Below are 24,379 nucleotides of genomic sequence, written 5' to 3' on the forward strand. Positions count from 1 at the left end.
CCCAAAGTCCCAAACACGCAGAGACAACCGCTGAGGTCATCCGTCACAGGACAGACTCCATCCATCAACATCATTGGGGCACATGGAAAGGCAGCTCTTATCATAGAGTTGCAGCCAGACGACATTACCGACCTGCAGGATAGACCGCCGATCCATAAACCCTTTATTGTACTCCGTACACGAGTTCCGTTGTCGCGCTTTGATCATTCGCGAGTTGACTCATTCTATTTGGGATACGGATCTCCATCCTAAGATGTCACCTTGTTCATCGTGAATCTGAACCCTGCACCGGCCTTGCTCGGCTGGCTCGGTCATTAGACCTCCCTCCTCCTCCGCTTCTGCCCCGCAGTCATCACCATCGCCCCTCGTCCCGAAACCATCCAAATGTCCTCGACATCGCCCCATCCTGCCACCGCGCCCACCGGCGACGGCAACGGCGTGGGGGAATCGACCCCTCTCCTCCTCCAGCGGCCGGAGCCTCTCCAGTCCGACAGCACGTCAACCCTCGGACCAGCAAGCCGCAGCCGCAGCAACAGCCCGTCTTCGTCCTCTCCATCCCCCTACCCGTCCTCGCGCTCGCGCTCGTCCTCGACCCGCTCCCAGACCCCGTCGCCCGCCCCAACGCCACGCTCCTCCACCGCCGCCGCCTCCAAACAAACAACCCTGACCATCTCCCTGCTCACCGCCCTCCTCTCGGCCCTCTGCGCGGGCTCCATCACAATCTTCTCCCTCTACGCCGCAACCTTCCAGTCCCGCCTGCGCTACACCCAGTACCAGGTGACGGGGCTCGCCTCGGCCGCCTCGGCCGCAATGTACCTGCCCGTGCCCCTGCTGGGGTACGCGTGCGACCGCTCTGGCCCCGCGCCGCTGAGCCTCGTGGCCGCTTTCGCGTTTGGCACGGGTTATGCTGCGGCGGCGTTTGGGTATGCGCATGCGTACAGGGAGGTTGTGGAGGGAGGAGGAGGAGGATCAGGCAAGAGGTGGTATGCCGTCCTGGTGCTGGCGTTTGTGGCGATTGGTGTCGCGACATGCGCCATGTACATGGCTGCCGTGGCTACGTGCGCGAAAAACTTTGGCCGGGGCAGGTTCCGCGGCTTGGCCGTTGCGGGGCCTATTGCGGCCTTTGGCTTGAGCGGGATGTGGCTTAGCCAGGTGGGCAGTAGGTGGTTCAAGGAAAGGGATAATGCTGGGGATGTAGACGTGGTCAAGTTTTTTGTGTTCTTGGCCGGATTGCTGGTGGTGGTGGGGTTGATTGGGGCGGCTGGGCTGAGGATCGTGGACGAGAGGGATTTGATTGAGGAGGCGGTGGAGGAGCTGGAGCGGAGCGGGATACTGGACGGGAGTGCGATTTTCACGCCTGGAAGGAGTGAGAATGGGTATGGGACGGTGGCGGAGAGGGAGGATCCGTTTGAGGAGTTGCAGGATGGCGATGATGCCCCGGTCTTGAAGGACCCCGCCGAGGAAGAGGCACGGCTGAAGAAGCAGTGGGTGTTGAACGCGGAGACGAAGCGGTTTCTCACGGATCACACCATGTGGTGCTTTGCGCTGGGCTTCTTCTTCATGATTGGGCCCGGCGAGGCCTTTATCAACAACATGGGCACCGTCATCAAGACGCTGTATCCGCCGACACTACACTACGTCGGTGAGCCGACCTCAGCAGCCACTCACGTCTCGATCGTCGGCCTCACCAGCACCGCTGTGCGTTTGCTTACGGGCACGCTGACGGACCTGCTCGCACCGAGCCCGCAGACGCGGCATCTACAGGTAGCACCGGCAGGGCGGATCCCGGGTATTAGGCGCTTCTCTGTGTCGCGGGTTGTCTTCCTCCTCTTTTTTGCCGTGGTGCTCTCCCTTGGCCTCGTTGGCCTGGCGTCGGGATTGATGCAAGGCCATGGGGAACGGTTCTGGATTGTGTCGGGCTTGGTGGGAGCTGGATACGGCGCCGTGTTCAGTCTCACGCCCATCATCACCACCGTCATCTGGGGAGTAGAGAACTTTGCGACCAACTGGGGCATTGTGGCCATGTTCCCCGCGCTCGGAGCCACCCTTTGGGGGCTGGTATACTCGGCTGTGTACCAGGCTGGGGCGGCGAAGTCGGTTCCGCCTGGTGAAGGCGACGGGCAGGATAATCTCTGTTATGGGACCGCGTGCTATGCGCCTGCCTTCTGGGCCATGGCGGCGAGCGTGTGGATTGCCTGTGGGCTGGTTTTGTGGGCATGGAAGGGAAGGGGAGGGTGGTCACAGCGGGGCATTGTTGTGTAGTGGGTTTCTTGTATCAATGTCTTGGAGTATTGCATGGTCTGGCGTTTTGGGCAGCTTTGCGACATATAGATTGGCATTGTTGCTTCGTGTTGGCGCTCAGGGAGTCAGGGGCTGTTCAACAGACAGTGTGGACGAAGCATGGTATTGTACTGTACGTTACAGCACAACCTTGAGTGAAATTCATCAACACCCAAAACTTTTGAGGAGCGGAACCCGAGCCTGCCTCTCAGAGCAGTTCAAGTCTGATCGACTCAATCAGCAATTTCAGAAGGGATCACTTAAAATGTCGGAAAAGGGTAGTCGTTCCCGCGATGTCAAGGCTAGGCCTGGCAAAACAGCACAGGCCAAAGCCCAAGATGATCAGGTCATGGCAGTGCGTGGTCCCAAATTCTTGAATTTTCTACGTCTTGAATGAAGCGCATCTTCACAAAACTCACTCGCCTTACATATCAGACAAATAACAGCAGCATCGTCTCAAAACGAAGCGTGGAATATCTATACTACCCAAATGAGCCGCACTTTTTCCGCTATTTTGTCAAAAAGCTTCAGCGGAGGGCGCCGCTCATCAATAGGGGCTACTGGCTCCGGCTGCGTACGATTGACGTGCTGGTCAGGAATTTTCTGAGGGCGGTCCGGTCTAGAGGCAGGCGAGCTGTCGTTGTCAATCTCGGTTGTGGGAGGTACGGCTTGCTGAACCGCCGATTCCGGTTATTGTATTGTACAAAGGTTGACAGGATGAGAATTGCAGCGATGTCCTTCCCTGGCAATGCCTTACGCGCTATCCCGAGGACTGCGGCAATGCCAAGTTTGTCGACGTCGATTTTCCGGATCTGATCGAGAGAAAACGGGCGACTGTGGCGAGGACCCCGGAGCTGCTTGGCGCATTTACGGGAGTGCGGGAGGCACAGAAGTTGCTAAAGCCAGTTGTCTTTGAGAGCGACAAGTATGCGCAGCTTGGTTGCGATCTGAGAGACCTCAAGACCGTCCAGCAAGGCTTGGTAGAGGTTGTTGGGGAACTTGCAGAGTGCGAATTCATATTCGTGGCTGAGGTTTCAATCACGTATATGGAGACAGAGGGAGCAGATGAGGTGATTAGGTGGGCGTCGACAGTTGGACAAGGTAGGCGTTTTTTCTCTTTTACGCTGACATATGCAAGGCGACACAATACTGATATGTGGTAGCCGAGTTTGTCCTGCTGGAGCAGATCCTCCCAGACGGAGATGAACATCCTTTCGCCTCGACTATGCTCAGCCATTTCCGCAAGCTCAACACGCCCTTAAAGTCAGTACACACTTACCCGACGGTGGCTGATCAGCACAAGCGCTTCTCGTCCAGGGGATGGGATTCGGTCCGAGTCTGGACGCTTTGGCAAGCATGGGCCGATGAGATTTTCTTGTCAAAATCAGAGCGACTCTGGCTGGACGAGGTAGAGCCGTTCGACGAGTGGGAGGAGTTTGCCCTCTTTGCCAGCCATTACTGTGTTGTCCATGCCAAGGCTGGAAGCAACCTGCACTCGACGCCAGCTCCTTCAATACCAAATCTCGCCGAGATCAGGGTCGAGCCGGCAGCGCCGCTGTACTTTGATGAATGCCCGGGACAGAGAGGACAGCGCCGATTTGCAGCAGCCGTGCAGCTCTGCCAGGAGGGGACACCGCAGTTAGTCATGAATGTGCTAGGGCTGGGGACCAAAACGCGGTTACAGTCGTGTGACATCTTTGCCCGCGGTGCTTCTGGGTACGATTCCCCCCTCAAATCGTGCGAGGTGGGGCCGGCAAGTAGGATGTGTCATACCCTAACAGATCTTGGGAGCCATGGCGTTCTTCTGGCAGGCGGCCGCGGTTCGCCATCGCACCCTTTCAAGGATTGCTGGCTCTTTGACAAGAGTCAGCAGGTTTGGCAACGCGTACAGGATCTTCCGACCCCATTGTACCGACATGCGGTCACAGCATTAGGGGACTCGGGGCTGGGCTTGCTCGTTGGCGGCAGAGGACAGCCTACCCCAAATGAGGATTGCCTTTTATATCACCCGGACGCAGGTTGGATATGCTGTGAAGTTGGGGGCGAAAAGCCAGCCGCCGTCTATGGTGCGATGCTTTCTCCCGCAGTTGCTAGCGGCGGGGGCCGCTTCAGCGGGATATATGCTGGGGGTTTAGAAGAAGGTCTTATCTCTAACCAGATATTACGGTGGGAAGCGGATGTCTCAGATATCAAGGTACGTAATGCGCCGGTTATACATTGTCGGGGACATAATGAGTCTGACATGCCTGAAGAAACCCATAATCAAATTCACGACCCTGTCAGTTGGAGACTCTTTCTCCCGCCAACTCCTGGCAAGATTCGGCGCAAGTTGCCTTCAGCACGGCGACGAGTTTATAGTGCTGGGCGGTGTTGGCAGGGACCATCTTCTGAACCAGCAGTACGAAGTCGTGGTTTTGTCAACATCAGAAGGTGTGCTCAGCGTCACCGGCCGCCGCTTTGTCGTTAGCGGTCCAGAAGGGAGTGAATTGGCCCCAAGACCCCTATTCGTTGGGCACTCGGCAGTTTCCATGCCAGACAGCAGTGTTGTCATTGTCGGGGGTGGAGCAACATGCTTCTCCATGGGTACATTTTGGAATAAGGGGGTGTATTCCCTGCATCTTGCAAATGTCGATGACTTGCCAATGGGCAGGTCCTTGGACTCCCACTGGGCACACGAGACCACGATTGATATAATTCCAGGCGAGCCAAGTCTGCCGACCGATCCGGGACATGAGGACGGCCTTGCAAGTTGCCGAATCACACCCATCGCCAGGTTAAGAGTTGAGACGGAAGACGAGTTCCGCAAGATAATCCGTGAAGGCCGGCCGGTAGTGCTAGAAGGTTTGGATCTTGGCAATTGCGTCTCAGCATGGACACTGGAATACCTTGTAGAGAAGGTTGGGGGTGATCGCAAGGTGATAAACCCCACAGCCAGCACCCGTCTGGCCTGTGTTTGCTGACAGTACTATGTAGGTTGTTATCCATGAAGCTGCAACCCAGGCCATGGACTTCACGTCCAAGAACTTCCGCTACGTCACAACCGAGTTTGGCGAGTTCGCAAGGCGAATTGAACGAGGCGACAGGCTGTACTTGAGGGCGCTGTCTCATGAGAAGCCAACCGAGAGACCGGCACTGTTGGCAGAAGACTTCCCTGGCCTGAGCACTGACTTTGACCTCCCTTCACAACTATCCCTAGTGAGAGATAACCTTTTCAGTTCCGTGTTGAGGCTATCCGGGCCGGTGAACATGTGGCTGCACTACGACGTAAGTTTGCCTCCGAACCCCTTTCAATACCTTTTCAGGCTCGTAGCTCTGACAGCGAATCTAGGTCATGGCAAATGTCTACTGCCAGATCGGCGGGTCTAAACGCCTCATCCTCTTTCCGCCTTCGGATGTTGAGCATCTGTCCTTTGCCCCAGGTGCATCCAGCTCCGGTATAGACGTTTTCTCGAATCTAGATTCGACGCGGCTGGCGCAAACCCGCCCTCACGAGGCCATGCTATCGCCTGGAGATGTGTTGTTTCTGCCTCCGCTATGGCTGCATACGGCGACACCAACGTCAAACCAGAGCATAGCAGTCAACGTCTTCTTTAGGGATCTTGGCAGCACGCACTACGCTGCCGGAAGGGATGTGTATGGCAATCGAGATCTGGCGGCGTACGAGAAGGGGAGGCAGGATGTTGCCCGCATCGCAAATAGTTTTCAGAAGCTGCCGGCCGAGGCGAAAGAGTTTTATCTTCTGAGGCTGGCCGATGAGCTCCGGCGCAAGGCCCTGGCGTGATATGACAAGTATCAAATGGTCTAGAGGGTTTTGGACAGCGGAGGCAACATGTAACAGCATTGATAAGCCATTGTTGTGGTGAGCATACCAAAGATACCTTACTTCGTACAGTACCAAGGTACTGATTCTATGTACCGGTATTTGTACCTTCGTACTGTACCCTTACTACCCTGAGTGTGCGGGATCCTGCCGTGTCGCGATTCCGTCTCCTGCAGCGTCCAATGATAACGGACGCCTCAGGGCGAGTCAGCAAGGCACATGCACCAAGGGACTGCCCTGACAGGTCCAGGCCAAAATGGACAGTGCACAGCGCACTCAACTGACACCCAACTGAACACAAAGCCCCTTTCTGCGCCAGGAATAGAAGCAGCTTTGTCGAAGGGAAAAAAGTAACGTTAATAAGAGGGAAAAAAAATCAGCTATGTAGTCGATCAAGTTTCTCCACCAGCAACTTGTCATGGACTGACTGCAAAAATCAGTTCAGTCGAGCACTTTGGTTTCATTGTATCTTGTTTTCTGCCAGCTGTACGGACCGTAGTGCTCAAGTATAATATTCAATGGAGTAGAATTTGACGTTATCGTTCATGTTCGGGGTCGCGGCTTTGCCAAACTCCGCCAAGCATTCAAGATCGAGATGTGGCCCGTGCCTCTCGCTTTCCGTCCAACCGGGATTTACCGGACCAATTTTTTCTAACGCTCTTTTTCCCGAAGACCACCTCTCCGACCTCACATTCTTCCAAAAAGGCTCATTGCCAACCTAACACTCTAGACAAAAACCTCTCGCCAGGTGCAATTGTCTGCTTCTCGTGAACCTCGTGCTCGTCGAGTGTCGGAACATCTCCACTCCATTCTCTTTCTCTTCACACATATTCAGACAACAATGGCCAGTTCTACAACACAATCCAAGGTCGACGCTGTCGTCCAGAAGGCTGCCGCCAGCGCGCCCGGCCAGCTCAGCGGCGTCCAGCTTTACTCCAGATTCGCCATTGCCGGCGCCATCTGCTGCTCTGTCACCCACGGTGCCCTGACGCCCGTTGATGTGTACGTGCCTGTTCTTGAGCGGCCCGTCCGTCGCATGTCGCGCCGCGCCGCGCCGCGCACGTCGACAGCCGCTAGGAGAGTTCCCGACTCCATTGGCCGCTAACGATGCGAACTTCATACAGCGTCAAGACCCGTATCCAACTCGACCCCGTCACCTACAACAATGGCATGTTTGGCGCTTTCAAGAAGGTCGTCCAAAACGAGGGCGCCGGTGCGCTGCTCACCGGTGTCGGCCCCACCTTTGCCGGCTACTTCCTGCAGGGCGCCTTCAAGTTTGGCGGCTACGAGTTCTTCAAGCAGCAGTCTATCAACTACCTCGGTTACGAGAACGCCTCCAAGTACCGGACCGGCGTTTACCTCGCCTCGTCCGCCGCCGCCGAGTTCTTCGCCGACATCGCCCTCTGCCCCCTCGAGGCCACCCGTATCCGTCTCGTCTCTGAGCCCACCTATGCCAGCGGCCTGGTCAGCGGCTTCGGTAAGATGCTGAGCCAGGAGGGTGTCGGCGCTTTCTACGCCGGCTTCGGCCCCATTCTCTTCAAGCAGTAGGTTCAACCCAAGGCTAGTCTTATCCCTCCAATCCGCTCACGCATGCCACCAGGATCCCGTACACCATGGCCAAGTTCGTCGTCTACGAGAAGGTCGCCGAGTCTGTCTACAGGTACTTCCCCAAGAAGAACATGTCGGACAGCATGCAGACCGGTGTCAACCTGGGCAGCGGTCTCGTTGCTGGTTTCGCTGCTGCCATCGTCTCCCAGCCTGCCGATACCATGCTCAGCAAGATCAACAAGACCAAGGGCCTCCCTGGTGAGGGCACCACCACCCGTCTGATCAAGATCGCCAAGGAGCTCGGCTTCAAGGGTTCCTACACCGGTATCGGTGCCCGTCTTTTCATGGTCGGCACTCTTACTGCCTTCCAGTTTGCCATTTATGGCGACGTGAAGCGCATGCTCGGCGCGACGGGTGGTGTGGAGATTGGCAAATAAGAGCTTAAAAGATGGTGCGACTGGTGCTGTGAGAAGGTGCAGATGAGGAGAGGCGATGGTGTAGGTGTAATGGTGGATAGGACGCGGCCGTTACGGGACGTCACACCCGACAACCTTTCCCTTTCTACCCACGAGAAAAAAGAACGACAAGCGGCTATTCAAGAGTGTGGCGTCTAGCGCGGGTTTCTAATCTGGGGCAGCATCGAGACTTGGCCGCAGGTTAAATGGCTGCTGCTTGGAATGATTATTTTCCTATGTTGCGTACTCTACGGCGGGATCTGGTTCTGTTTATCGGCAAGATGCTTCAGCTAGAGCATAGAGCGCTTAGACGAAAGCGCAATCTGCCAGGAGGCGGCTGTATATTAGTTCCAGTTCATCATATGAGTTACCCTTGATGACTTGTATGGTATGGTACATATGATTTGTTTTCCAATGGACGGTGAGATGCGATTTCAATGAGAGAAAGGAGCTTTGTTTTGTGGACCTGAGCTTGCACTGCACATTCGTCGGCAGGAGAGGTTGGGCGGGCAAAGTATCCAATGACCAGACCCAAGTGTCAGCTAGTTGAGTCTAAGTTTAGAAATGATAGAAGAGCTTCCACCATTCCACGTAGGTACTCGTTTCCACTGGATGTTGACAGGAAGCGAAGACAAAGGGAAAAGAATGGGTACAATAGAAGATGAGAATAGTGTAACTTTCTTTGACTCTCCAATGTCTAATTTTACATTGTGCTTCTCCACCGCCAGTACGAGAGTGGAAGTACATTAGGTACTGGCGCATCTCTGGCTTTGGTTCCAAACTTGACTACACAGGTAGCTTAACGCAGGTCAAGATGTTGCCCGCAGCTGTTGTAAGAGCCAACATCATTTCACGTCGTTGAATATAAAGAAGTGCTAGCCGGCAACCACGTACACACTTGTTTATAGTGTTTTGTCTAGGCCAATGAAGCATCTTGCAAAATCCCCTGGTGATTCATTCTAGGACATGGTCTACAGTACTAATAGATGATGGAACCAAGACCAAAGTCCTGTAGGTGGAAGAAAGCAAACCGTTACTAGACAAACGATTGTAAGTGAATACATAGGTGCAAAACCACGCAAACCCAAGTGTCATCTTCACTCATTCGCAGAGTGATGTTGTCTCAAACAGCTTCTCTGGATTCGATCCATCTCACGGGGATGCCGTCGCTCTTGACCGGATCATCATCCAACCAAGAAACCTCCTATTGATTCATCATTCGATGGAGCATGAGCTCCTAGGTAGTCATATCTGGGACAATGTCAAACTGCTTATTGAGCTATGAAGAAGTGGTCTTGGGCTAAGCATATGGAGGTACGACTGTTATGTCTCGCGTTCAGTACGTTCCGAGTACTGTTGTGCTTTTACTGCTTTCGTGATGCCCAAGGAGCAAGGACACATTGGCTTGGCACATGACGTCCCGACCAGCGGCGTCAAGATAAACTTATCTTGCCCGACTCGGCAAAATAAGCGAGCGGCAATGGACCGTCGCAACGTTGGATTGATCCAGCTCCAAGCTCTCAGCAAAATGCGCAGAGCCTCAACACCACGTCAATGTCCTTCGAGATCGCCGGGCGCATCATCGTTTGTCCCTTCAACCGGTCGCGCCGTCCAGCACGAGTTTAGATGCAGCTGTGAAGACGTGAAAAGACATCGATCACCTACACCGCCTTGAACCCCTGTGTCTGTAGCCCCGATAACGAACGATGCGATTGCGATGCCTAGTCTGTGGCTCCACTAACCCGCTGACCCGCCGACCGATCGAACGCGTCTTGACAGGCTCGATTTTGTCCTGCCATCGAAGGTTATCCCCCGAGCCCTGAACACTCTTCCAACTTCCATATAGATGGGAAAGCTGCTGTTTGGAGCTGAACGTGGGAGGGAGACCTGAGGTGCTTTTGTCCCTCTGGTCTATCGGGTAAAGACCCTTTCGACACTTTGTTTTCCTTATTTTTCTTAGTTCTGTCGTTGAGAGCGACGGTGTGGAATCAAACAATCTGCCCTTTGTACTCGTGCCCTGCTGCTTTGTGCCCTTTTTGCAGCGTGCAATTGCCATTGTTAGAAACCGCATCTGCCGCTTGTGGTCAAGTTGCCAGTCGCTGGGTGAACATGGCGGTCGACGGCGGCTTCGCTCCTTCCTTACAAGAATCTTTGGCGGCACCGGACCTCATGCCCTCGCACCTTCCCACCTTCCTCCTCTTCCTTCTGTTGTGTTTAATTCTGCTCTTCACTTGCGGTTCCCTCGATCTTTCCTTTCCCAACTTCACGAAGGCAAGGCCGTTACGACCGCACAAATTCCATCACCAACGCCTTCCAAAAGATCTTTTCAAAACTCTCTTCTACAATCGCAAGAAGGCACCGCTGACAGCAATGCCCAACCAAGTTTCCACTCCGCGCACTACGCGCAATAGCCGCGGGCTCCGCCAGAGCCCTGAGCCATCCAGCAAACCCGCTGGAATCAGCAAGCGTCGCCGCATCAGCGGCTCACCTACCCCGACCACCAATGCGCAATTCCTGGGCCAATCTTCCCAGCCCGCGCAAGCTCCAGCCCTCCAGCCGATACAGGAGGAGGAACCCCACGCTGGCACGCCCACGTCGGTCGCCCCTCCCGCAGCCACTCGGCCGCAAGTTTTCCCCCCTCCAATTGCCCTTCTCCCGGCCGCCCGCCCCGCCGCCAACCACGCCACCACCAACTCTCCTCCTTGGACTCCGGTCCGGCTCCAAATTCGGTACCGTAACAGGTACATTGAGAGAACTCCCCCCCCGCCTCCCACACCGAAGTCTCCGGGTTGTGAGACTCGTCGCTTTCGGCAACGCCGAGACAAAGAGGGCGACGAGAAGTTTGCGCGAGAGCTGTACCAGGCGATCCGCAACGACCATCATATGAGAAGTTGTTGGTGCGGCCTGCCGATGATCTACAACTCCCGAGAGGAGGCGGAAGCAGGATCCGGTCACCTGCGCTTCTACGTTGAAGGCTTCGGCCCAAAGACGCTGCGCGTCATCCAGAAAAAGGACGACCTTCGTTGGCACTGTATCTGTGGCAATTTGGAGTATCCCGCTGCCTACAAGAATTTGATCAACGACAACACTTCGGTCAACGCCAACGGAAAGCGCCCGGCGGAGGATTCCGAAATTGATTTAATCGCCCAAAATCAGGGCACAGATAGCGCCGAGAGCGTCGAACGAGTTCTGCCCGGGCTCGCCGAACCAGTCGTAAACGAAGAGGAGTCACCACTCGCTCAGTCCATGTGGGCGCAAGCGCGCGACATCGTCAGCCGTGCTGTCGCTACGATGGGCGGTTCTGCTTTAAGCATCCTCGGCAAAATCCGCCAACAATTGCGCGGAGATGCCTACGAAACAATCGACACTCGTCGCCAAGATGCCCAGAATGGCACCATTATTGTTAAGAGGGTCAAGCGCCAGGCGCGTGGGCCTCCGACCAAAGATTCACCCTCCGACCAGGCCAGTGATGACGACGGGTTTGAGAACCTCATGTGGACCGATAATCCCACCAAGCGCATTGGTTTGGAGCAAATCCAGTGCATCGCTCAGGAATTTGCAAACCAGCTTAAGTCAATCGAGACGGGCAACCTTATTGGCGGCGCTTCCGTTGCTGCTATACAGCTGCAAATCCAACCCGGCCAAGATCTCGGCACCAGCATCGCGATCCACAAGTACCAGGAGCAGGAATACGGACCCATGATGCCCGGCGAATCCGACCGTGCAAAGGCCGATAAGTTGGTCAAAGCCTTGAAGTCGTATTCGAAGTGTCTCAATATGTCAATCGACTTCATGCGGGTGGTCTACGACCCCGCATTATTTCACGAACTCAAGGAAAAGCATAAGACGCTTCCGCGCCGCTTGGAGTTGGGCGGTGTTGAGTTCAGGCAGGGCGCCAAAACGGTTGGCGAGTTTTTATGCTTCATTCAATCGCTCAAGAGCGTATGCGCCATGGAACCTGTGCTGCTGGAGGCCATTTGCAAGATGATTGTGGATGCTAATGCCATCCACAAGAAAGAGATGGTACCCAGCTTTGTCGAATTGAAGCTCAATCCGATCGAGGGAATGCCGGGCTTCTTTCCCGAGGACAAGAAGTCCATCTTGGAGGAGTTATCTGCGGATGAACTCAACATCCAACCCTTATATGATTTCAGATATCCCTCACCAGAACCGTCTGACAAAGACGAGTCCGAAGACCAACCCGGAGATTACCGGTTGGTATCCAAGCCGAAAGGCATCTTGAAGCCGTCAAGAGAGTGGGTGGATGCTCCGGCTTCACCAAAATATGTTCCGACACCCCAGAAGAAGCGGAAGATCGCTTTTCACAGTCCTGTATCCAACTTTACTGCCCCGTCACATATACCCGCCAGGGTCATGACCCCTTACGAGGCCGAGCGTCTCAGATGTACGAAGCTCCTTGCAGAGGTCCTGGGCGATGAGCATTCGAAGAGGCTGTTCGAGGCTGCGCAAACAGTTTCGAGACCAACCATTGAGGACCAGCTGAACCCCGAGATTGTCAGAAGGGACGAGAGGGAGATGGGATTGGCATACCATGCCAGAAAGTATGGCAGCTTTCTCGAGGATCTTCAGACCGATATGGTGGAGCGCGAGGAAGAAAAAGAAGAGCGAAAGAAGCTGCGGTTTAAGCCTAGCCCAATAGCAGTGCGCATACCGCTCCCACCGTTGCCGTCTGATTCGACGCAACGCAGGCGAAGAGATCGCACCCCAGAGAGCTCGGACACTGACAGTCCACCCCCCTCACCTTTTGGGGCCAAAAATCCGTTCCTCACGAGGCCGCCGGAACCCAAACCCAAGAGGAAGACGGAGCCCGTGTATGCTTCCCTAGAGGAATTCTTTGCCACGGATCAAGAGGGATTGTTACTCTCGCGAGAAAGGATTGATCAGGTTGAGATTTATCGCCAGATTCGCGACGAGTTTGAGGCTGGCCTGCGGCGGCAAGTCGAGGAGAAGCGCCAGCGAGAGATTGAGGAGGAGGAGCGCAGGAAGCAGGAGGAGCGTCGTAAGGAAGAAGAAGCTCGCAGGCGAAAGGAGGCCGATGAGCTGGCCGTTCTTACCGGACTACGACGCCCGAACCGCTCCTTGATAACCCGCATTTCAGATGAGTGGGATTCCAAAGTGCGCAATGCTGCCAACGCGAACCCATCCACCGAGCTGGTCAAAACCCTAGAGGGCCAGCCGCTTACCCGGCGTGACTTTGAGGAGAAGCTTCTGCCACCGACAGCATGGCTCAATGACAATGTTATCATCGGTTCAATCCTATATATATCCGATTATGTCAACAACGCCAAGGGCGCGAGCAACCAGGAACCGAAATGCGCCGCCCTCACCTCTTACTTCTGGCCTCGTCTCCTATCTCACGGCCCCAGCGGCTGTGGCCGTCTTTTGCGCAGGGCTAGCGTGCGCAAGGCGAACTTTTTCGATCTTGAGTCAATCTTGATCCCGATCTGCGACAATGCCCATTGGACACTCGCAGTGATACGTCCTCAGAAGCGCCAGGTCGCCCACCTCGACTCACTGAGAGCGGGCCGTGGCCACGATGATGTCAAGGCCAAGCTCCTTGAGCTGGTTCGCTTCATACTAGAGGACCAGTTTGTTGAGAGCGAGTGGAGCGCTCTGGATTTTGAGGCCCCGCGGCAGACGAACGGCTGGGACTGCGGCGTCTTCACAATCACGAATGCCATGTGCATTGCGCTTGGACTGAATCCGACGCAAAGCTACACGGAGAACCAGCTGCTGTTGCAAAGGAGGAGGATAGCGGCTGTGTTGCTGAACGAAGGATTCAAGGGGGAGTTCAGCCTGGACGGGCTCTGATGGATGCCCGCCATCATGCACATGGGCACAAAGGCCGATCCGAGCGGTCGCCTCACCGCGACCTTAACCACACACATTTGCACTCGACTCGGACTCGAGAGTATGAGAACGGCGATACCAGCAGCCGATTCTCCACGAAAAATAACTACATACATTTTGACCTGAGTTCAAGATCATGAGAAATCTGTCCTCGGAGTCTACATTCAGCGCAATCATACTGTCACATGGGGATTGCATATCAAAATGGGGTTGGGCGGCGTTTGAAAGAGAGGGTACAAAATTCCGATACGGGACTGGTGTTGGGGTATTCTTGTTTCGTTCCTGTAATTCTAATCAGCTCTTTTTTTTTTTGGGTGGGAGTTTTCCCGTTTTACTTGCTCTGAATGAGCTGCGGTGTTTCTGGGGTGGATGGCGGGATGGTATTCGTCTATGGTTTGAGATGTTACGCAGCACATGGGAGTGGTTGTCACTGCGTGTCTCTGGGCGGACAGTACTGTTGATTTACGTTCGGGAAGAAAAGACGGCTTGCTTTTTTGGACGGTGGATGGAGTTCTTGGCTTAGTGGTTTGGTGCTCTTGCTCGGGATTGGGCTGGCTGATACCCCAAGGCGAAATCGAATTGTTGGCTTTATCTTCTTCATCCCACTGGTTGACATCTGAAATGTGAATGTGATTCCTGGCGAAATCCGGATCCGTTGTTGACGTCGACTTGGTGGTGTGGCTGAATGCATCTGTAAACGGGTGCCTAATTGTTTCGCGTGTACCCTTCGTGCCTCGAGGAATGGGCGTCTGAACTATCGTACTGCCTTGCTCCCGCGTGTCAAGTCCTGTTCTCACCGTGGGACGCTAGAGTGAAGCGGGCAAAGTCGGATGGACAGCTGCCTGCTTAGATCCTGCCGCTTTTGTATCCGTCGCCGCCCTACCGGATCCTTCAGGCATCAGGACGTGCTTGCTTGGATGTAAGCGCTTGCCTCGATTGCGTGGGAAATCGCCTCAGCTACGTCGAGTCTTTTAAATCGAGTTACGTAGGCTCCGGCGTTCTCTTGGTGTCTTCCTTGGACGACTTCAAAGTTGTGGGATCACGGACGAGAAGGTGTATTACCGTCTCATTATCCCGTCTCTTTCCTGAAGATGCCGCCACAGTATCAACGTTAAGGATCTATTTGACTCCTGAGTGCTGGATAGCAAGCAGTGAACAAGGGTGGCGAACTGACGGTCTGGCCATCACCCACCTCAGTTAAACCACCAAGGGGACGCTGGGCCTGAGGGAACGTGTTTGGGTGAGCGTCTTGCCCTGGAAATTTCGCCTGCCTTTTCTCTCCAGGCGCAGCCCTCCAGGCATCAATACTGTCGTCAGCCATTCCTGCTGTTCAGTAGTTAGAAGACACTGCTACAGCAAAGATGAGGCCGGTCAGGAGAGAGGGGAAACCCGTTGCGGGGAGCCCCTCGGCTCTTTACTTTTGTTCATCTTTTCATGTTGCTATTTCAACGAAGGTGGACGTCTCAAGCATGCCTCGCAACTCTTGATCCATGTATCAAGTACCGCTAACTACCAAACGGATAGCACGGCCTTGCACCAGCTCCGCTGCTTGTTCACTTCAGTAGTCTGTCTACCTTGATCGCAGCAGACAGGAGACAAGCAACGCTGTCATCACTCTTACTTCCTATCACCTCCATCGGGCCGCCACCTACATTACAGGCGCCCAGTTACCAGCAGGTTGTGTGGTTGTACAGTACAACGTACGCGGAAGTGGCCAGGTATGCCTTGAGCATAACGGATCGCCCGGCATCGCTACGACTTGCTCCCTCTCATGAGCTCCAGAGAGGGTGAGGATAGGGGGTGTGCAGACATGGCGTGGAAGATGCTGCTTGTACTTAGGGAGAAGAGGGTAGAACGGGTAGGCTTAACTACGCATTTCCGGGTAGAAAAGGGTGCGAAAGGTATTCGACGATTCTCTGTGTTACTCGGCATATGTGACTTGGACGGACAAGGGTTGTAATTGTGCTGCACGATGAATGGTAGTATACTGCGATGCTACGGTGTGCTCTGGAAAACGGCATATGTCCCCTCTGCGCCCTTCGAGGAGCTGTTGAGGGAGATAGTCGCTTTGCTGACGCGGCAGCGGCAGCGGCATAGACGGCAACCGTTCTTGTCTCGACGAGAATGATCTACGAGTCTACTACCTCAGAAGACCCCGAAGATCCCACGGATATCTTAGTGCGGCTGCTGCCGATCCGGGCGTATTCTGCAAGTGGATTGGCCTGTCCGGCTCTCCAGATTCCATGGCGTAATCTGGCGAGGTTCGATGCCACAGAAAGATACCCTCCCCATACTCGTCCAGCATATTGATCCAGTCGGGTGGCCCAAAGCACGCCTGGCGGTCTGTAGTTTCTTGGAATGGTGCCTACTACCACACGAGGGAGAGAGATGCGTATCAAAACAACAATGGGTGAGGTCGGAGAGGTGGCTGGCGCTGGCTGAGATACTGCTCATTCCCATTGGGGGAATAACCCTCGAAGAGACACGCAGAATGCCTTGGGGAATTCTGAACTGGCCAGGGAATTGTTTAATCAAGAACACCAGAGACTCTGGCCTGGGTAGATTGAAACCTCCGGAATCCAGCCTAGTACAAGAGCCTTCTCATACTGAACCTGTCAACCGAGTGGCTTTGCTCTTCGCTGACCGAACCGCTGCGACGTGCCCAGTCTACTTAGGACCGATTCTGCCTTTTCTTCAAGGCCGGCTCGAAAGTGAATACCGTTGGCTGGCTCTTCGTAAGCCTCCTTTGAGCGGCCTCGGGGATGACGAAGAGCCAGCCAACGGGTACAAGTACATGATCGCCGGGGGTCGCGGAGGTGATGGCATGCTTTTGTTTGTATTGCTCTGTAGGGGTAAGAAACACAAAGTCAGAGCGCGGGTATGGAACAGTCATCCGGCGTGGCATCTGACACCGGTTATTGCTATGTAGGTCCAGAAATTTCCCCGGAAATTACAGTCCCCATAGGAGGACTCGGAAATTGTACACTCTCTCCCCACAATTGTTAGTGCAAATTGCAATTCTCAACTTCAAAACCACGCTCAAAATCATTCAAAACAAATGCATTTCGCAGCGTTTTCATCCATATATTCACTCTAACTCGAGGCCCTAACCACTAACCCTGATCCTAACCACTAACCCTAATCCCTAGCCCAGTTTCTTGCGTGTGTGTCGCGTGGAGTGTGTGCAGGTGGGAGCATAACAGTGGAAAGGTGGGTACTTGTCCAGATCGGGAAGAGTGGAGGTGTGGCGTTTTGGACCTCGATAGCAAAAGGCCTGACACCGGCATTCTATCAATCTGCGACGGGATTCGGAGCAAACCCGAGGAGGACAGGCGGTGGTTCCACCCAAAGTTTGGCGAGGTCTGGGCGGGCACGGGCAAGGCTCTTATTCTGCTTCTGCTCTGCCTGTTCTGGAAGCTAGGGAATGATTGTGAAGGTCCAGCGAATGGATCTCAAACAGAAATCGTCCTGATCGAGCCTCATCTCATTCAGTGTGACGAAGGCAGAGTTTCTTCCGCAGAGGAGCTTCGTTCATATCTTGATCCGAACCAGCATATCGTGCAAAAATTCACCCTGTGAAACCAGAATCGACTGTTTAGCCCGGCGGTCTGCCCGAGTTTCTGAAAGGGAGAGATTCCGCCACAGTACGTAAGTGCTTTGCTCACCGTCGGCTTCAGAAAAAGCCATCGGGGGAAACGTAACTGGGAGTAGTTGGCATACTGGAGACCGCGCTGCAGAAGCCTTGAATAACCGCGTCGGAGTCCCGAGAACAGCCCAGAGCTACAATGTAGAGACCCAGCTGGGTGCTACACTGCACTACACGTGTGAGCCAACCATCATGGACCGCGAAAGAAACCGTTTGGCTGGTCGACCCGCATGAATCCCACCTCAGGAGCGGATCGCCATGCAAGGCAATATTGAACACCCGGACACCATGCTGTCAGCCACGAGGTCCTGAGGCCACGTGTGTCGAGACTTAAGAATGTGGCAAAGCTGAAAGGTAAAATCTTGGAAACTAGAGACCGCACTTGATTCATCAACAACCCGAGACTCTGAACAGAAAGGGTGGGAGCTCACGCATTTCCATGAATAGATACTTAACTGTCGGCTTGAACCGAGAAGCCCTGGGCGTGGCGATTAGCGAAGACCGCTCAGTTTGCCAAAAGTGAAGTCAACGAATGCTGGGGGCAGAAACGGAAAAGGCTGCAGAGCCAAGCTCGCCGGTTTAACCTGACTGGTTGGCTTTGGGATCATGGATGCGAGAAGTGGATAAATATTCCCGTCGGTGATTGGTAAGAAGGTAGCATTGTGTGTTCGAAGATCGTGAGCTAAGGATTCGGGAATCTCCAGTCGACCGAAGCACTCCAAGTTTGGCAGTTGACGTTCGGATAGTTGGATGAAAACTACACCACCTGCAGACTTTTACGCTGGCATCGGAAAGAGGAACATGGCGTCATGGATGAAATGCAAGTGCACTCAGATCTCTGCAGCTCACCTAGAGGTGGCGTTAATGGGGTCACAACGCCTGGGAAGGTGTGGGTGGTACTGTATGTATGAGCAAGCACAACGTTACGGGTTGCGTGTAATATTCAGGTTCAGGTGTGGGTCACATGGAACCCGTCTCTTCCCATGTCCGATATTGGGCGCGGCCATCTCCGTTACAATACGTTACAGGATTACAGTAGCTTTGTACTCCGTATAAACCAACCTTCTCTCAAAACGCAACCAAACGCCTGACCAAACGGAGCCGGCTGCAGCAGCAGCAGGACGGCACAACAACCCTGCAGCTCTTCCCGCCCATCTCCCCTGCCGCCGTGCCCGTGCCCGAGCCTGGCGAACCCTTTCTAGAAGGCTTCTGTGCGGGTTCTAGTGTAGTTCTTCCAGATTGCCCCTTTGGGATGGAAACTCGTACACCCGCCAGGTCAGAGTGACTACACTGACTTACACTGACTTATGACCTCAGCACAAACCTACCTAGGGTACTTGCGTGATAACCATTTTGGCTTCTTATCACGCTTTCTTCTCTTCTCTTGCCTCTTTCTTTTTACCTTTTTCTCCCCCTGAACGCCTTTTTCTTGTATGTACGGGGCGTTTTGTGTGACCTCAACCAGTCCCCAACCTCCAGCTGGAAGGTGTACGGACATACACTACTCCGTACATGTGTACCGTACAGACATTCATGCCTTGTCTGAGAATTCGCCACAATCCACAACGGGCTGCTGCTTCAAGGTTCTTAGATCTTGGTACCAAGCGGACATTACTATACCAGTCGACCGTAGTCAGATGATATCTGCGGCGAAGGGATGTTCTTTGGCAGATGGAGATCAAAACGTGGCCATGGATACTATACCTACCATGATCATTAGATGCTGTGCGATCGCACTCCCTTGCTGGCGGGACCTCTGACACAGAACGGCAAGCCAGATCTGAGTCGCGCCGACAAATACCGACTCGGCTACTGCCCAAGCCCAAAGCCCACCCAGAGCCTATCTGTGCAACTCTTGGAAGGCGGGTGTTCCGCTGGACGGAGATCATCGCTGTGGCATGCTTTCTGAGAACGACAACTGCCTGACTGACATTGTACGGCGTCATTTTTGTTTTTCCATGTGCTTGCACATTCGCTTCGGAAAGATAAGGTTATGCTTTGACTAGCTTTGGCTCGTCCCAGTCAATACATTTTGTCGACACTACGGTGCACGTGTTGCAAAGTGTTCAGTCACTCTTATCATCATCAAAGGGAGCTTCCCCTATCTCGAGCCTCTGGACTGATGATTACTATACAACACCGGTAGAGATCGGATTCATCTGAGGTGTCACTTTGTTCTGGATCCGTGTCTTTGTCGCGCCACATGACGCAAATTGGGCAACGGCAACCCCGCCCTGACGGTAAGCTCTGCCAGGGCCCCAAAAACTTGGACAGAGCCGCCTTACCGGGTATCTACTGTAACTGACGTCTTGCTCCCGATGATAGGAAGGCAAAAAGGCAGCCTTTCATCAGGTCGCAAGAGTCGCCCAAAACAGACTCAACGCTTCTTTGTGTGGGAACCAGCCTCCCGTTTTCAAGGACCCTGCCGAGCCTGCATATGGTCGCTGTGGCGTTCTACCCGACGATCAGAGCAGAGAATGCGATACGGTACTGTATCAAGTGAAGAGTCAATCAATTGGCCCCACAACCGTCGAAGTTATCCTTATCGGACATCGTCAATGAGCAGAATGCTCAAGGTGCCCGAAGTTTGACTTCGCGGTGTTCGTGTCGAATTGTGCAACGGATCCAAACTTGTGTCACGACCTGTTTCCCTTTTCTGTGCAATAAATATTGTAAGCAACAAGGCGATACCGCCCTGGCTACACCTGGACTGCATAACGGCGCGTTGGAGAACACATCAAACCAAACTAGCGCGGCAGGTAACGCTAGGTACGTATGGATCCGTACCTGGTAGTTATCAGGGTCGAGGAGTTAAGTGTAGTACTTGATGCCGAACTTCTCCTGCAAATTATCATCTGTAGATGGGTAGACTTCCATGCACGTGCACTATGTATTCCGTCATATGCCGTAAAGAAGGTGCAAAAGTACGACAGTCAACAACATAGAACAGGACATTTGGAGCATTAGGCATTTGCTAGGCATTCGCTTTCGGCTTTCCGTATTTTTTGGCTTCTATCCTCGGCTGGAGGGCTGATGGAGAGCACGACTCGTGCAAGGACCGGTTCGGTGACTTTGAAGGCGGATTTCGTGGAGGGAGGTGGGCCCGACTGTTTCCTGCTTGCTTGGTGCTCGCGTTCCTGGCAAAAAGTCGTTGAGTGTAGCACGAAAGCCATGTGAAACTGCGCTCATCCGTCAACCGATATCTGACGGAAAACAGGTCGGCGGTACTGCCGTATACATACATATCTGTTGTCCCGAGCTACAATTTGAGCCGGCGGAATTGTCCGCTCTTGCGCAATCCCGAGAATGGATTGAAACACGACGCTATCATATAGTGCAGTACACCCAACCAGTGCTAGTAAGCATCAACGTTAACTTAGAGCATCCAGGGCAGTGCCTTACTGCCTTACTCCGGGTAGACTAAAACGTAGGTAGCGGGTACACTACGTGTAAAACGGGAGCAGGTAAGCGAAGGAAAAACCCAAGAACAAAGCAGACGGTGGGGCGGGCACAAAAGACCGCTTGTTCAGGTGACGCAGCACAGGACAAATGCCCCCAATATCTGTAGTTGTCTGTCATGCCATTTTCACGCCATATTTCTATGGCTAGTGGATCGATTTGCGACATCGCACCGAGAAAGTGAGTTCTATTGCGGAAAGAGAGCAGGAAGAATGAAAGAACTGAGACCGGGACCCTGTTGGGCTCATGACACCACATTCATGGCTGGATTGGGTTGCTACTGCCAGGTATTCCTGTGTTGGGTGGAGCGACACCCTAGGCGAAGCTTCTGTCAGTTCGGTGGATGGGTGGGCTCCGTGGGCAAAGGTTTTCCACTGTCCAGCCTGCGGGTGGTGGTCCAGATTGGCGGAGGCAGAATCAGATTGGCAGGCACCCGGCAGGCTCCCGGGTCGTCTTTTTCGGAGAAGCCTTCTAGAAGCATGGCACACTACACGTTAGGTTACACGCCCCACACAACCTTCTTGGCCACCCTCTGCTCACCTCTCGCATCCAAAGTGGCATCCCATGTCCATGTCCAGAGCTGAGAGGGTCAGTCGCAAATCATCTCAAGAGCGCCTTGTCCAACATATTTTCCCTGCAAGGCGGCAGCAGCATCAATACCATGTATTCACTGTACTGCACTGTACCATAGGCGACGGACAACTTGGAGTTCGCGAAAAACAAAGCTAAGATCTGAGAAAGCCCGAGATGGAAGCTGTGACCCATCATCCCCGGGCCTAACCTAGACAGTGCCACCTAGGAGCGTAGTAGTCTCAATGCTGCGAACGATCCATGCTCGCCATGGGATGCAGTAAGGATCGATCGAAGCTATAGGCAGGCATTGTGGTCGACTGCACTAAGGTAGACTATCAACGCAGCCAGTTGGGGCACTGGCTAGCGTGTAAAAACCTTGGGCAGCATGGAAAGTGGCCTTTCCAACATTAGGTTGGGTCATTGATTGGCACCTTGGCTGGGTGTATTGTGCCGCTTCTTGGGCGGTTTTTAAGTAATAGTGCGTAATGCGGTCGACACTAAACCGCTTCCTTCGGCTCGATCCCTTGCATCCCTTGCTGGCCTTCTTACCCCCCGGTCCCATCGCACTACACTAGTGCAATATAGGTCCTTTTCCAAGACCGCGTTAAAGACTAGCTTCTGCAGACGCATTCTTTGTCGGCTTTCCCTTTTCATCTCGCCCTCCCGCGCGCCTCAACAATCAGTGCGCGCGCCCTTCCCGCTCCTCCTCTTCGGCCCATCCCAAGCAGCCGGGTCCGCATCCCTTTGAAGGACAAGCCTACGCCACCATCTTTCCATCAGCAAAGCGCATCAGTCCTGTTTACCCGTCACCTGTCTTTGAACCCGACGTGGCGCGTGGTCTCTCTCGGCTTTCGTCAGCGGTTCTGATTCCGTTCCGGGACCAAAGCTCCGGTCTTGTGTCGGGGCCTTTGTGTTGTTGCCCAACGGAGCGAACCGTCAAGAAGCACCGAAGAGCGCTTATCTTCCCATCTCCCCTCGAACGCACTCATTCACGCCATCGACAATAGATATCTCATAGGTGCAACAACAGGTCCTCAATTGCCGGCCCGGCGCAGAGCGATTTTCCAGCCACAGCCCTGTCCAGGTCGCTAGCGCTACTTCAGAACCGTGCTGCTCTTGAGAAGCCCGAATCAATCTGCTTGGTCTCGGTGACAGAAGCGCTGGCCAGAGGGTGTCGTGCTGCTGCGTGCAATTTCTCGTGTGGTTCGTTTCAGGAGGCTCCCGCTGGTTACATGCTTCGAGATTTGTCTGTTGTGGCTTGTTCGCACCCTGCTGTCCCACCATCGGCAGGTCGCAGGTTGCCTTGAGTGACATTCACACAAGGTCTGACACACGGCCCTGCGAGTCCTTCTAGCCTGGCAAAAACGACCCTTGGGATCATGCGAGGGCGGAGGTGATGAGGAAAAGGAAGATCGGGGTTATTTGCGACTTCCCAGACTTGGTTGTTTCCCGCTCAGGCAGCTGCGCGGCTTCATTGTGCCGAAAATATCCCCTGTGCGTGTCCGACCCGGGGATTTCGCGTCGATAATGCCAAGGTCGAGGCTACGATTACAGTCGCCGACCCTCACAGTTTTCACATCGTTCCCGAGTCAGCCTTCTGGACCATTGTCAGTCCTCCTCTCTGGTGATTGCGACTCCATCATGACTTCGTCGAGGCCGTCGAGCTTGGCTCTGATGCCTCCAGCCTCGGCGTCCCCAGACCGAGCGTCGCCTCCGTCGCTCAGACAAATCTTGACCAACACGGCATTGCCACCTTACACACTTGGCGCTTTCATGACCTTCTTGTCTCAAAACCATTGTCTTGAGACCCTCGAGTTCACAATGGACACTGAACGTTACAGAACGGCGTACTTCGAGCTTCATGCCGGGCAGACTGCCGGGACGGGCGACGGTACCGAGCACGTGTGCTCCCTCTGGCAGAAACTCATGCGTGCTTACATATTACCATACGGACCTCGCGAAGTGAACCTTCCGGCGCATGTTCGAGACCGTCTGTTGTCACTCCCGGCTACCGTTGTGCCTCCAGATCCCTCCGAGTTGGATGAGGCGGCAAGGATTGTTTACGAACTCATGAACGACTCGGTATTAGGACCCTTTCTAGCATCAGTATCACTACCGCCTGATGAGGCTCCTGAGACCGAAGCGCACGATCCCAAGCAAGCTCGATCACGACTCCGACTCTACAGGGAGTCGTCAAACTCCGAAGACTCGAATCGATCACCCATCCCGGGTTTCTTACCTCTGCTTAACATTGCTTGGACCAGCGAGGCTAGGAATTCTTCGGCCTCTTCGTCCAGCGATCCCACCGACCGTCAAGGCGGGCTCACAGATCACAGTGCCAACACGGCTTCTCCGACTGAACGGCTCGAACCGATGACACCGCCCACAACACCGCCGAGCACAGATCTAGGGTTCAGTACATCTCCAGGGAGCTTTCACCGGGCTATCACCGCGCACAACAACGGCTGGAAGAAGATGGGGGCGAAGCTTGGCCTCAGCAGGAAAGGCCGCAACAAGCAACCCACATCTGCCGGGCCCGCATCCGACTCATCCCTGAGTGATCCCAGCCAGAACAACAGCAACCCGCAATAGGGATTACAGGTTATGCCGACCTCTGAGAGCCCCGTGACCACCCCGCTTGAATATACCTCGCCAGCAGCAACAGACAGTGAAGGAGTCTGTGGGGGAAGCTCGCAGGCGTCACAACCTACGCCACGCACATCAAGC

General features: G+C 54.2%; 6 protein-coding genes across 6 annotated transcripts; all 6 read left to right on the forward strand.

The window, feature by feature from the left end:
* The first annotated feature begins 4 nt into the window (after positions 1-4).
* N656DRAFT_775559 (MFS general substrate transporter) lies at positions 5-2,474 on the forward strand. The gene has a single exon (XM_064814462.1). It carries the CDS (start codon positions 385-387, stop codon positions 2,260-2,262), a length of 1,878 nt encoding a protein of 625 aa, XP_064673201.1. The 5' UTR covers positions 5-384; the 3' UTR covers positions 2,263-2,474.
* N656DRAFT_775560 (methyltransferase-like protein) lies at positions 2,459-6,273 on the forward strand. The gene is made up of 7 exons (XM_064814463.1): positions 2,459-2,635; positions 2,716-2,942; positions 3,011-3,381; positions 3,444-4,474; positions 4,533-5,195; positions 5,254-5,544; positions 5,609-6,273. Exons 1-7 carry the CDS (start codon positions 2,546-2,548, stop codon positions 6,059-6,061), a joined length of 3,126 nt encoding a protein of 1,041 aa, XP_064673202.1. The 5' UTR covers positions 2,459-2,545; the 3' UTR covers positions 6,062-6,273.
* Positions 6,274-6,941: 668 nt separating this feature from the next.
* Positions 6,942-8,085, forward strand: N656DRAFT_787308 (mitochondrial phosphate carrier protein; the record flags this gene model as incomplete). The annotated part of the gene is made up of 3 exons (XM_064816594.1): positions 6,942-7,102; positions 7,225-7,644; positions 7,701-8,085. The coding sequence occupies 3 exons, from the start codon at positions 6,942-6,944 to the stop codon at positions 8,083-8,085; spliced, it is 966 nt and encodes a 321-aa protein (XP_064673203.1).
* A 2,388-nt stretch (positions 8,086-10,473) lies between these two features.
* On the forward strand, positions 10,474-13,935 carry N656DRAFT_702914 (uncharacterized protein; the record flags this gene model as incomplete). The annotated part of the gene is made up of 1 exon (XM_064811063.1): positions 10,474-13,935. The coding sequence occupies one exon, from the start codon at positions 10,474-10,476 to the stop codon at positions 13,933-13,935; it is 3,462 nt and encodes a 1,153-aa protein (XP_064673204.1).
* Positions 13,936-14,022: 87 nt separating this feature from the next.
* On the forward strand, positions 14,023-14,598 carry N656DRAFT_390050 (uncharacterized protein). Its single transcript, XM_064809492.1, has one exon. It carries the CDS (start codon positions 14,111-14,113, stop codon positions 14,495-14,497), a length of 387 nt encoding a protein of 128 aa, XP_064673205.1. The 5' UTR covers positions 14,023-14,110; the 3' UTR covers positions 14,498-14,598.
* Positions 14,599-23,293: 8,695 nt separating this feature from the next.
* Positions 23,294-24,244, forward strand: N656DRAFT_795350 (regulator of G protein signaling superfamily; the record flags this gene model as incomplete). The annotated part of the gene is made up of 1 exon (XM_064817399.1): positions 23,294-24,244. One exon carries the CDS (start codon positions 23,294-23,296, stop codon positions 24,242-24,244), a length of 951 nt encoding a protein of 316 aa, XP_064673206.1.
* Positions 24,245-24,379: the final 135 nt, after the last annotated feature.

Source organism: Canariomyces notabilis (genome assembly GCF_033297395.1).
Source record: "Canariomyces notabilis strain CBS 508.74 unplaced genomic scaffold N656scaffold_3, whole genome shotgun sequence".
Taxonomy (NCBI): domain Eukaryota; kingdom Fungi; phylum Ascomycota; class Sordariomycetes; order Sordariales; family Chaetomiaceae; genus Canariomyces; species Canariomyces notabilis.